The following is a 13277-nucleotide window of genomic DNA, read 5'->3' on the forward strand; positions in this document are numbered from 1 at the left end:
CCTGAGTTGATAATTTCAAAGGTAGATAATATATACACAGGAATTCATCATATTACTTTCCACTTTTTATAAATCTGCGATTTTCCATAGCAAGAAAAAAAATTTTCCCACATGCTCACAAATAGCAGATATAAAAAACACACAGTTAACAAACAAAAATTTATAGGAAGAAAAAGTTGAGTGAATAATAAAGCAGCAGCCATGGGATCAAGGAAGCAAGAGCTCCAACTCAAGAGAAACAAAGGAAATTCTTAGGAATACTGGAGGAAGATCCAAAGTGGCATTTGTGCACCAGGACAGTAAGCAACTAGTCCAGACTAAAACAGGCCAGAAGGTTCTGAGGGAACTTTCTCCAAGATGGAACCAATAGCATATTGATGTGTGAAAGTATTAAGAGAAGAAGAAATAAACAATTAGGGTAGAGTTTGAGGATGGAATATTAATAATTACATTTTAAAGGAAAGAAATTTTTACTAACGCCAGGGGTAAAAGCTGGGGAAGAAAAATTCTCATTGTACACTTCACTGTAGACAGGTGACGTCTCAGAAATATACACAATGACTACTGCTCTCAGAAAAGTTATCATATACCTTTGCTAGGAAGATGGGAAGTAGAGAAGTATACACAAATGCAGTGAGGTTAGAAAGAAAGACACAAGATAGAAGGAAGGATGAAAGTGAAAAAGCAAAGCACTACACAAAGAGAGCTGTAACTACCAGTATCTCAAATGGCCACTGCCAGGAAACATCATTAAAGTTCTCTGGCTTTGATATGCCAACTTTACAGCACTACGTTCAACATTACAGGTGGGATGTTCAAGTTAAATGAATTGCTAAATAAGTCTAGTTTCTGCCACAAAATTATTTATCTTTAACACAGCTCCAGGTTCTATTACAGAACTCACTACTAATTAACACTGTGAAGTCTATTAAATAAGAGGTTTTCTTCTAAACCAGCCATCAGAGGACAACCTATCACTTACAGTGTCAATCATCTTTTTCTGAATAGTCTTCTTTACATCTTGGACCTTCTGTCCTTTAAATCCATCCACCAACATTATCTAAAAAGATGAGAAACAGGGAGAAAAAACACAGACAAAACAATTAAAATTTACTTGATGTTCCCTCCAAACTTTTTCCTAACTAAATTTATTTACATCCACAACTGAGATATTTTTAGTGTAAATTTATCATGTCTATAATCTTAAGTTTTTATTTTGCCATAGCTTAGACAACTAATTTTCATAACACACTTGTTTTTCTTTTGGTGTAACGAGGATAGCTATCATGAACATGATTAGGAAGGAACTCTCACTTCCTTCCCACTTCTCAGATTTCCATGTGGAGAGAATTTCAATATGCTCACTCACCTTTCCTGAAGGCTTTGGGAAAATGAACTGAGTGCATGCAGCTCAGCCTCATTTAGACTCTGCCTGTTGCCAGCGAGCATTTTCCTCTGCTTGGCCATATGATAAACCTGGCCCTTACAGGAAGGCCTGTTTTTCAACTCTGCCTTTTACATAGTGAGGAAATTTAATTCTAGGGCTAAGTATTAGCTTGCTTGTTATTGTCACAGATCTAAGCCACACAATCCCCTTCTAGCTGACATTCTTATCTCCAGCTATGTGGCTCCTGTTTCTCTCTGGAATAGCTTCTATCTTTTTTGATCTCCCAATCCTTTAACAAGCCAAAATGCTTTATAACCTACTTAATTCACCATTATGAAATTATACTTATTGATCGTTATGGTACAGTTGTTAAGAGCACAAACTCCAGGGGCATCTGGGTGGCTAAGTCAGTTGAGTGTCTGACTCTTGATTTCAGCTCTGGTCATGATCTCAAGGTTGTAAGATCGAGCCCGGCCTCTGGCATGGAGCCTTCTTAAGATTCCCTCTCTCCTGGAGCCTTCTTAAGATTCCCTCTCTCCTTCTTCCTCTGCTCCTCCCTCTAACCCAGTCACACCACACCTATGCGCACACACACACTCTCTCTCTCTCAAATAAATAAACAAGCAAGCAGGCAGACACAAATCTTAGAACCACACTGCCCAATGTGAGTACCAGTTCTGCTACTGGCTACCTAGTTGGCTAATCTTGAGTAAATTACTTAATACCTTAGTGCCTCAATTTCCTTATCTGTAAAATGGAATAGTGTCTATTCCACAAGGTTATTTTGAGATTTAAAAAAGTTAACGTGCTATTTAAGTGGTGGCTTTTATTATCACCCAAAATGTTTAAGTCACTTCAAAAAAGACATATAACCACTTGTTGATTATCTAGAAAAATGAGAGTAAAGGTAAAAATAACGAATTCTCATTCATAGCCTTAAAAATTTTCATTTCAACCTCAAGTCACAAGCAACTTGGTTGGATTTTTACTTTCTCTAGCCTGGTGTTCTTTCCATGGAAAAGTAAGCCATATTAACATATGCACAGTTAAGGAGAAAAGAGAGGTTCTAAACATGTTTTTTGTGCTCACCTGGCTTTTAGTAGGCATTAAGGAGTAAATTAATGAACTGAATAAAACTGCTTATTTAAAATATGAACTCCTAGATTAAAAGAGCAAAAGAAGGAACAAGAAATTATACATGCAATAAACCTGTGGAATTTACTGCAAAATAATATGAACTAACTTTCAATAATCTTCTCAGGAAACTCATTTCTTAGATATTCCTAGAGGGCATAAAAATATAATTTCTGTAAATGCTCTTGGACAAAAAATGATTAAAAAAGAAATCTGGAAACAGAAGAACACAGTCTCATATTAATCTCTCTCAAATCAGTATATAGCTGAAACTATATTGGATTTTCATATTTTTTTCTAAATTATTGAAAAAATCACGGAGCAAAACTAAAAAATCCTTACACCATCATAAAACCCTTTTAAATATAACTTCTCCTTTGCTTCTGCAAGTTTTTCTCGGTCATTCTGGCTTTGAACTTTCAAATCATCACAAATGGTTACAGCAGAAAGATTTCCAAAACCTGGGATTTCGATGATTGGCACCTGCAAAGAACAGCAATGTTAGGAACTTATTCACACTGAATGAACATAAAAACAGCCCTATGGGGCATAATCATTTTGCCTCTACTGTCCAGTCAAGTCATTTCAGATTTTATATATCATCACAGAAGCACCACACATCAAGTAATCACAGTGACTAACATCCAGATGTGAATTTGTCTTCCTACTCCCCCCACAGGAACTATCCAAATTCTCTGCACCAACCTCCAAATTGTCCATCCTTCACTACAGAACACACCTTCTCCAACTCACAGCCCTATACTGGCATATAATTAACTAAATAATAAATTTTGAAACTAGGAAAATGATGTAAACAACTAAATTTATGAATGGTCTTATTTCTGGTTTATGATAAGTCTTCTAGATTCTTCATGAAAGTTATTTGTTAGTGATCAAATTTTTTTCTTCTCCAGGTACTAATATGAAAGCATAACCATTCATAACTAATATGGCAAAATTTTGTCTTTAGAAGCTTGGAAACCGGGCACTTGGGTGGTTCAGTTAGTTAAATGTCTACCTTAACTGGGGTCCTGGAATCAAATTCCATGTCAGGCTCCCTGCTCAGCAGGAAGTCTGCCTCTCCCTCAGCCCCTGCTCCTGTGTTCTGTCTCTCAAATAAATAAATTACTAAAAAAAGAAGTTTGGAAATTGGCCATACAAGCAAAATAAGCAACTATAGAATTGCTGATGCTAAGAAAGTTGTTTGTTGCAGAATTACAGGTGCTAGGTGCTAAGAAAAAGCTTATTATTGGTCTTTCTCTCACTCTTAACTGCTATCACAGGTACCAAATTAAAGGAAGCAACTCTTATGGAAACTCTCCCTTATTTTTATATTCCCCAATTGATTTTGTTACAAGGAAAATGTAACTCTTTTTTTCACTGATAAAGAGATGGGTATGAATATTCTGAGTCATCTATGTACTCACCGGCTCAAATGGCAAGACCATGTCATCTCTAATTCCATACTTTGCTCGTAAGGCCTACAAAACAATTTTGCAAATTAACACTAATGATCAGCACTTTACTGGCATAATCATTGAGAGAGCCAACTCCAAAACTTCTTTAAATTATTTATTCTCCCCTCCATACAGAAAATTTTTTTTTCAGAGAATTTTTTTTTAATTTTTATTTATTTATGATAGAGAGAGAGAGAGGGGGCGGGGGGGGCAGAGACACAGGCAGAGGGAGAAGCAGGCTCCATGCACTGGGAGCCCAACGTGGGATTTGATCCCGAGTCTCCAGGATCGCGCCCCGGGCCAAAGGCAGGCGCTAAACCGCTGCGCCACCCAGGGTTCCCCAGAGAATTTTTTTAAATTTTACTAAATATCTCAAGTATATCTATGACTTTTAAAAACTCAATAGTTGGGACGCCTGGGTGGCTCAGTGGTTGGGCACTTACCATCAACTCAGGTCGTGATCCCGGGATCTGGGATCAAGTCCCACATCTGACTCCCTGTGAGGAGCCTGTTTCTCTCTCTGCCTGTGTCTCTGCCTCTCTCTCTCAGTCTGTGTCTCTCATGCATAAATAAATAAATCTTTAAAAAATAATAAAAATAAAACTCAACAGTTTAAGTTAGAGTAAATGGCTTAAGTGATGAAATAATAAGCCAAAAGCAAAATTTACACACACGCGCGCGCGCACACACACACACACATACACACACACAACCCAATGAAAATGAGGTTCATATTCTGGGTTGCAATGAAAATGTGAACATCAGAAAACTTTTTTTTTAAGTTTTATGAAACCCATCAAACAGATTAGAACAGAAAAATCACATGATCCTATCAACAGACACACGAAAAGTATTTGAAAAAACCCAATACCCATTCATGATAAAAACTCCTAATAAACAGGAACAGATGCAGACCTTCTAAACTTGTTAAAGACTATCTACAAAATATCTACAGCTAACATTATACTTAATGATGAGAAACTTGAAGCTTTTCCACTAAGATCAGATATGAGACAAGGATATCTCCTTTCATCACTTCTTTTCAATACCGTTCTGAATGTCCTTGCTAACTCAATAAGGGAAGAAAATAAAATAAGAGATATACAGATGGGAAGGAAGGCATAAAATTATCTTTGTTCAAAGATGGACTGAACATCTATGTAGAAAATCCAAAGGAATCAAGGGAAAAAAACTCCTGGAACTAAGAGACAATTATAGCGAGATTGCAGGATACACAGTTAATTATACAAAAGTTAGTTGCATTTCTATGTATTAGGAATGAATAAGTGGAATTCAAAATTAAAAGCACAATACCATTTATATTAGCACCCCCCAAAACCAAATACTTAGGTACAAAGGTAATAATACATACAGAAGATCCATATGAGAAAAACCACACAACTCTGTGAACAGAATCAAAGAACTAAATAAATGGACTGAGACATCAGTTCGTGGACTAGAAGACTCAGTATTGTCAAGATATCAATTCTTGACTTACCTACAGATTCAATGTAATCTCAATCAAAGTCCTATCAAACTATTTTATGAATATCAACAAACTGACTGCAGGGCAGCCCGGGTGGCACAACGGTTTAGCGCCTGCCTTCAGCCCAGGGCGTAACCCTGGGAGACCCGGGATCGAGTCCCATGTCAGGCTCCCTGCATGGAGCCTGCTTCTCCCTCTGCCTGTGTCTCTGCCTCTCTCTCTCTCTCTCTCTCTATCATAAATAAATTTAAAAAAAAAATTTTTTTAACTGACTGCAAAGTGTATACAGAGAGGCAAAAGACCCAAAATAGTCAACTCAATATTGAAGAGGAAAGCTGGCTTCTGACTTGAAGATTTACTTATACAGTTACATAATCAACACAGTGTAGTACTGGCAAAGGAAGAGACAAGTAGTTGAGTGAAACAACACAGACCAGAAATAGACCCCACATACGGATGTATATAGCAGTTTTACTCAAAATTACCAGTGCTTATTAGCAACCCAGAGGTCCTTCAGGAGATGAATGGATAAACTGTAGTATATCCAGATAACAGAATATTATTCAGCGCTAAAAAGAAATGAGCAATCAAGCTATTAAAAAGACACAGAGAAACCTTAAATGAATATGACTAGTTCAAAGAAGCCAATCTGAGAAGGCTACACACTGTATGACTCCAACTACATGACTTTTCAGAAAAGGTAAAACTGTGGAGGCAGTAAAACAATCAGTGATGGCCAGGGTCACAAGGGAGAGAGATGAACAGAAAGCACTATGGGATATTTAGGGCAATGAAAATACTCTATGATATTACAATGATGAATCTGTGTCATTATACAGTTGTCCAAACCCAAAGAACATTAGACCACCAAGAGTGAACTCTAAGGTAAACTATGGAGTCTGGAGGATCATGACATATCAATGCAGGTTCATCTTGGTAACAAATGTATCCTTCTGCTGGGGATTTTGATAATGGAGGAGGCAGTGCATGTGTGGGGGCAGGGAGTAATCGGGGAATCTCTGTACCTCCCTCTCAATTTTACTGTAAACTTAAAATGCTCTAGAAGTCTTTAAAGAAAAAGGTTCTGTGAAATACTCTACTTAATATTCAAAACAAAGGAAAACATAAACATCAAGAATCAAAGCAGAGATAATAGTTCAAAGATCCATGATAGCTTTTTAGCCTAATTTCATAGTTAGTTCAGCAGTATCTAATTAGATGATGAAGAAGAAATAAGAACATGAAACTCAGATACTCACTTGCTTTTTCTTCAGATCTCTGAGGGCAGCAAAATCATCGGGGGAGTCAGAAGGAACACTTGTGACCACGCCAGTACCTTATAAAAGAAAGTGTGGAATGAATTAATACAACCAGAATGCAATTACCAAAGTATTTCTAGAAAGAAAGAAACTCTTTACCTTTATCCTCCTTAATGGTGAGCATTGGAAGAACATAGACCACCGTATAAGATGTTAAAGGTGCAGAAAGTGATGCACCAAGAATTTCCTGTGCAACAAAAAGATCAGCAAAAAGGTGAAAAAACTTGCTTTAACCATTAAAATCGAAAAGTAATACTTTTAAGCCCCTGAGAAGCTAGTATTCAAAAATACAGGAATCAAAACAAAACTCCTTCCTTTATACATACTAAACTATATAAATAGTCGCAAAAAATTACGATACCCAAATGTGATGTAGTGAGGTTGTGAGGAAATTAGTACACAAATGCATTGCTTGTGACATTGTACAACTTGAGGAAAACAATATAGGAATGATAGCGAAAGATACAAAAATGTTTACATCACTTGGAGCCAGCAATCCAATCCTAGGAATTTACCTCAAAGGAAAAAATAACTTTTTTTCTTTGAGAAGTCTGTCCAAGTGCAGTGTTAACTACAATGGCAAAACCTGATGATAGGTAAATCTTTAAATGATAAAAAAATCACTTAACAAAATATGAGATATCAACAAAATACTGTATGTTTAAAACAATGATTAGGAAGATGAAATGAATGAAAAGGATATAACCACTTTCTCTTAAAAAAATTTTTTTTTTCAAAGATTCAACAATACTGAAGCCATACTTTCAGAATGGCAACAAAGAGCTTGCAGTGCTTGTTGGTCCATGGAATGTACTTTTCAATTCCACACAGTTCCCACCCATCTGCTTTATTCATAAAGAAGCTGCTTTTATGGAACTTATAGTCACACAGGTGAAGGCTAATGATCAGAACAATCTTAAGGGCTGCAAGCTATTTTTTAATTTATACCAGCCACTCCAGAATCTGCTTACATTTACATGGAAAAAAAATGCACTAGGAACAGAAAAAGTTTGTGTTATTCACACTATTCCTAAAAACATCTCAGACACAACTCCATCATCAGGAACTAATGGGATGTAGCAGCACTGCTTATCAAAGAAAAAGACAGGAAACTACTCAAATATTCATTATAGAGAATGGTTAAATAAGCTATGGTAGTGCCAAACAACGGAATACTACATGGCTAGAAAACATAAGATACAAGGAAGTTCTGTGCTGATAAGGCAAATACCAAGAATTAACTAAGTAAAAAAGAAAGCAAGATACAGAACAATGTGATAATGTACACGCCATTTGTATATTAAAAAGAGAGAGGGGCACCTGGGCGGCTCAGTTATGCATCTGACTCTTGATTTTGACTCAGATCATGATGTCGGGGTGGTAGGGCTGAGCCTGAGTCAGCCTCTGTGCTCAGTGGTATGTCTGCTTGAGATTCTCTCTCCCCCTCTGCCTTTACCCTGCTTCCCCTCAAATAAATAAATCTTTTAAAAATAAATAAAAATAAAAAGAGGGAGAAATAATATATACACAGACATTTCCTCATAGGTATGTGAAATATTTCTGGAAGGATATATAAAACAGTAATTTTAGTGAATGCCTATGGAAGGGGAAACTGAGTGACTAGGGATATATTTTATATATTTTTGTCTTTCTAATTTTGAGTCCTACGAATGTGTAACAATCTAGTCCAAAAGTAAGTTTACAAAATAAGCAAGAAATAAAAGTTCAATTCAAAAGAACTGAGATAATATTCTACTCATCTTTTTTTTTTGGAATGTTATTTATTGGGGCACCTGGGTGGCTCAGTCAGTTAAAAGTCTGACTCTTGGGCAGCCCTGGTGGCTCAGCGGTTTAGTGCTGCCTTCAGCCTGGGGTGTGATCCTGGAGACCTGGGATCGAGTCCCATGTCAGGCTCCCTGCATGGAGCCTGCTTCTCCCTCTGCCTGTGTCTCTATCTGTGTGTGTGTGTGTGTGTGTGTGTGTGTGTGTTGTGTGTGTATGTCTCATGAATAAATAAATAAAATCTTAAAGAAGTCTGACTCTTGGGCAGCCCAGGTGGTTCAGCGGTTTAGTGCCGCCTTCAGCCCAGGGTGAGATCCTGGAGACCCAGGATCAAGTCCCACGTCCAGCTCCCTGCATGGAGCCTGCTTCTCCCTCTGCCTGTGTCTCTCCCTCTCTCTCTCCTTGTGTCTCATGAAAAAATAAATAAAAAAACTCTGACTCTTGGTTTTGGGTCAGGTTGTGATCTCAAGGTCCACATCAGGCTCCGCTCAGTAAAGAGCCTACTCAAGACTCTCCCTCTCCCCTTCTCCCTCTGCCTCTCATGCTCATGCTTGCTCTCTGTCTCAAATAAATAAATAAAATATTTTTTAAAAATAAATATTTTTAAAGATAAATAAATAAAATGTTATTTATTAAGATACCTAAGGTCAGCATTCACTAAAGGGAATAAAATAAACTCTGAATTACTGATAAATAAATAAACTGTAAGGATAAAAGCTGTGTAATTATCCAGATTTAGTTACCATCAACCAAGATTCTTCAGAAAAAAATGGTTGCAATTCTATACCAGGAATGCAGGTAATTTTATTCTACTGCAGCTATTAAATCTCTTAGGGAGAACTGTCTATATTTTTCAACCAGAAGTTACTGAACTAAAACATAAGATTCAAAAATGCTATGATATAGTTACACAATGAATACTCCACAGCAAAAAGAAAGAACAAAACCACACAACATGCATGAATCTCAAAGATATAATCTGAGCAAAAGAAGCCAGGCACAAAAGAGTACAGATTATATAATTCTACTACCAAAAGTTCAAGAAAGCAACTCATCTTTAGTGACTAAAATCAGAGCCGGGGTTACTTTTGCAGGAGAGGGGTGAGTACTGACAATAAGATAGAAAAGGAAGCACTTTCTGGACTACTGGAACTGTTCTATATCTTGATTTGGGTGGTGCCTGAATGAGTGTACACATGTATAAAAATGCACCAAAATACAAAACTTAGGATTTACACATTGCATTATATGTATACCTCCATTAAAAAGATTTATTCAATATTCTTTCCTTAAGTCATAGTTGAAATTTTCCTCTAAATTTAAGCACTAAAATAAAAAATGTGCTACTCGACTCACCTCTCCCATTAATTCCTTAACAACAGGCACCACTCCATTGTGTTTGGTAAAGCCCTGGTATGACATATTCCTGGCAGCTCTTTGGGTGCAAATGAATATATCACCATTCACTGTCTCAAACCCAATGTATTTCATATCAGGGCGAACCCAACAGTTGGTCTGTCCAAACATGGTCTCAGGTCTGAGAGTAGCAGCTACCAAGAAGATGTTTTTCCCTTTCAGGCCACTAAGAAGAAAAAAATATATGTTTATGCAAAAAAAAAAAAAAAAAAAGTGGATTCTATCACATCTGTTATTTCAAAAAGATAAAGCATTAACTCTTTGGCAACCTACCTTAATTTGGATGGGTACGGCTCAAGCACTTTCAACTTGATTAAAGTATATTCCTGAGGTCCCACACCCTAAACAAATCAACAAAAAAAATTTTGAGAGGAAAAAAAGACTTGGATTAAACCCACTAATCTATGTGAGAGATCCGATTCAAATTTTTTAGATGGATTCTTGCATTGTTAGAATAATTCTTTCTCCTAATGAGGAGATTGCTGGCAGGGAGCTGACTATATTCACATAAAAATCGAATATGGAAGCGCGTGGGTGACTCAGATGGTTAAACGTGTGCCTTTGGCTCAGGTCATGATCTCGGAGTCCTGGGATCAAGCCCCAACTCAGGCTCCTGGTCAATGGGGAATCCCTCTCTCTCTCTCTCTAATGAATAAATAAAATATTTTTTAAAAAATAAAAGTCTAATGTATAAGAAGTGACTTGAAAGAGGTGCCTAGGTAGCTCAGTCGATTAAGTGGCTACCTTCGGCTCAGGCCATGTCATGATCCCTCTACTTCTCCCTCTCACTCTGCCCCCCTACCCCTGCCCCATGCACTCGTGCTCTCTCAAATTAATTAATTAAAAAAAAAAAAAAAGAAGTGACTTGAAAGACCACCCTCACACCTCACATGACATCAGAACTGGTAAAGGAGGCCCAGACACTACTTAAGAAAAAACAGATTGCTAAGAGGACAGGGGGGGAAAAATGACTTAGAGTAATCACCCAAAACAATGTTTACCAAAAATGGGAGTCAGAATATGTAATTGAACAATCCCACAGAACAGGCATCAAAGAAATACAATGGACTAAGGGTCAGATGATGTGCATTCAAAACCTAGCCTAGGAGCATCTGGATGGCTCAGTCGGTTAAGCCTCTGCCTCTGGCTCAGGTCACGACTTCAGGGTCCTGGGATCGAGCCCTGTGTTGAGCTCCCTACTCAGTGGGGAGTCTGCTTCTCCCCATTTATCTGCTGCTCCCTCTGCTTGTGCTCTCTCTGTCAAATAAATAAATAAAATCTTAAAAAAATTTTTTTAAAACCTACTCTAGGCCATTACTAATGGCTTGACCCGAGGGAATCACAATCTCTCTAAGCCTTCATTTCTTCATCTGTAAAATAATTGTACTGTGACTCACACAGGATATCCTGAGGAGCACATAAGACAATGAACAAGAAAATGCTTTGAAAAACTATGACAGGGCAGCCCCGGTGGCGCAGCAGTTTAGTGCCGCCTGCAGCCCAGGGTGTGATCCTGGAGACCCTGGATCAAATCCCACGTCAGGCTCTCTGCATGGTGCCTGCTTCTCCCTCTGCCTGTGTCTCTGCCTCTCTCTCTCTATCTTTCTCTGTCTCTATGAATAAATAAATAAATAAATCTTTAAAAAAAAAAAAGAAAAACTATGACATACTATTGTGTCATATTTAGGATACTGCTGTGGTGTTGACTACATTAAAACTTAATAGAGTCAATAAAATGGGTCTTCTGAATTCAAAATTTTGATCAACTCTCACTTCTATTAGGTAAGTTACATCATAATTGAAAGCTGACTTTGAAAAGTAGTCACTAGACTACAAATACATTCAGATATGGTAATAAAGGAAGATGCACTCATAGGGAATTCTAAGGTCAGATTCTGGCACTGTTGCTGATTCACTGTGCCACGGATTTAGGCAAATCACTAAGTATTACAAGGAATAATGCTACTAATGTGTCTTACAGGAACGAAGAATGAAATGATGTCATGCATGACTAGAAGTACTTTGGAAATAAGCAAGTAGGCACATGATCCAAACAAGTATAAATGGAATTTGTTTGCGTCTATCAGTTAGCCACACATCTCATTATCTTCCCCATGCTCTCATTTTAGAGCAGTATATACTTCAGGCAGTGCTTCTCAAACATTAGCCTGCAAGTGAATCATACTGAGAGCTTATAAGAGATAGATTTGTGACTCTACCCCAGAGATACTGATTTAGCAATCTGGGGGTAAAGCTCAAGAATGTACTTTTCTATCACAAGCATATACAGCTGGTCCTAGCACGGCTCTTGGAGTCTTGTCCTAGACAAGACACAGACACCTAAGGGGACATTTTGCCTCCCTCTTCACAGCCCCTGGAATACACTTCAGCACTAGAATAAAATTATTTTTAGGTTCCTGATCTATTCTATAAACTCTATGGCCATGTTAAGAATTATTATAATTCACAGCTGCTCTATGTCACAGATAATTACCTCTCCAGTTTGCCTGTCATGATCCATGCAAGGCTGTCCATCTTTTGGAGAATAAATGGTATACCTAAAAATAAATAGTAAGTGACAAATATTATTTATCCTAACATATTTGCCTTTGTTGCTAATATCTTACAATATTTCTTCTAACTAAAACTTCTAACTGAACAAATGTCTGCATCGATTATATATGCTTTTTGAGTAGTTGCCAGCCTAGATATTTAATGAAAGCTTCCTACCTTCATCAAAGGTCATACCCCTGAAAAATATATACCAATCTTGGTGTTGTGGTATGAAACAAAAAATTATAAAATATAATTTCAATTAGGAAATACCAGTCCCTTTTAATTAATCCACAGAATCAAGGAAGAATCTTAATTTATAGGAAAAAAAAGATAAACCAACACATAAATAAAATTATTTTTGTGCTTGACTGGAAATGCTGAACAGAATCTTTAGGAAGATCATAAAACCAACACTCCTGGGCAGGCTGGGAGGCTCAGCGGTTTAGCGCCTGCCTTCAGCCCAGGGTGTGATCCTGGAGACTCATGATCAAATCCCACATTAGGCTCCCTGAATGGAGTCTCCTTCTCCCTCTGCCTGTGTCTCTGCCTCTCTCTCTGTGTCTCTCATGAATAAATAAATAAAATCTTAAAAAAAAAAAAAAAACACTCCTATTATCCCTGTCTTTATTTGTCATAAATACTAAGCAGCTCAGAAACATTAAAACATTGGTAAGACAAAAGGGAAAACAAAGAAGACAAGAGAACAAAAAGGAAAAATAAAAAGAGAAAGGATAATGGGA

The 13277-nt window shown here is 37.3% G+C and overlaps 1 protein-coding gene across 4 annotated transcripts in view; it reads right to left on the bottom strand.

The window, feature by feature from the left end:
* LARS1 (leucyl-tRNA synthetase 1) overlaps positions 1-13277 on the bottom strand; it is a 75098-nt gene that overhangs the window by 42576 nt on the left and 19245 nt on the right. For all 4 annotated transcript variants that reach the window (XM_049102400.1, XM_025447010.3, XM_049102396.1 and 1 more), the window contains 8 exons: positions 12476-12539; positions 10255-10322; positions 9922-10147; positions 6883-6970; positions 6724-6800; positions 3949-4002; positions 2864-3004; positions 983-1060 (listed from right to left, as the gene is read on the bottom strand). In XM_049102400.1, the coding sequence (XP_048958357.1) occupies positions 983-1060; positions 2864-3004; positions 3949-4002; positions 6724-6800; positions 6883-6970; positions 9922-10147; positions 10255-10322; positions 12476-12539 (796 nt within the window). The remainder of the gene's footprint in view (positions 1-982; positions 1061-2863; positions 3005-3948; positions 4003-6723; positions 6801-6882; positions 6971-9921; positions 10148-10254; positions 10323-12475; positions 12540-13277) is intronic.

The sequence above is a fragment of the Canis lupus genome, chromosome 2 (assembly GCF_003254725.2).
Source record: "Canis lupus dingo isolate Sandy chromosome 2, ASM325472v2, whole genome shotgun sequence".
In the NCBI taxonomy this organism is placed as follows: Eukaryota; Metazoa; Chordata; class Mammalia; order Carnivora; family Canidae; genus Canis; species Canis lupus.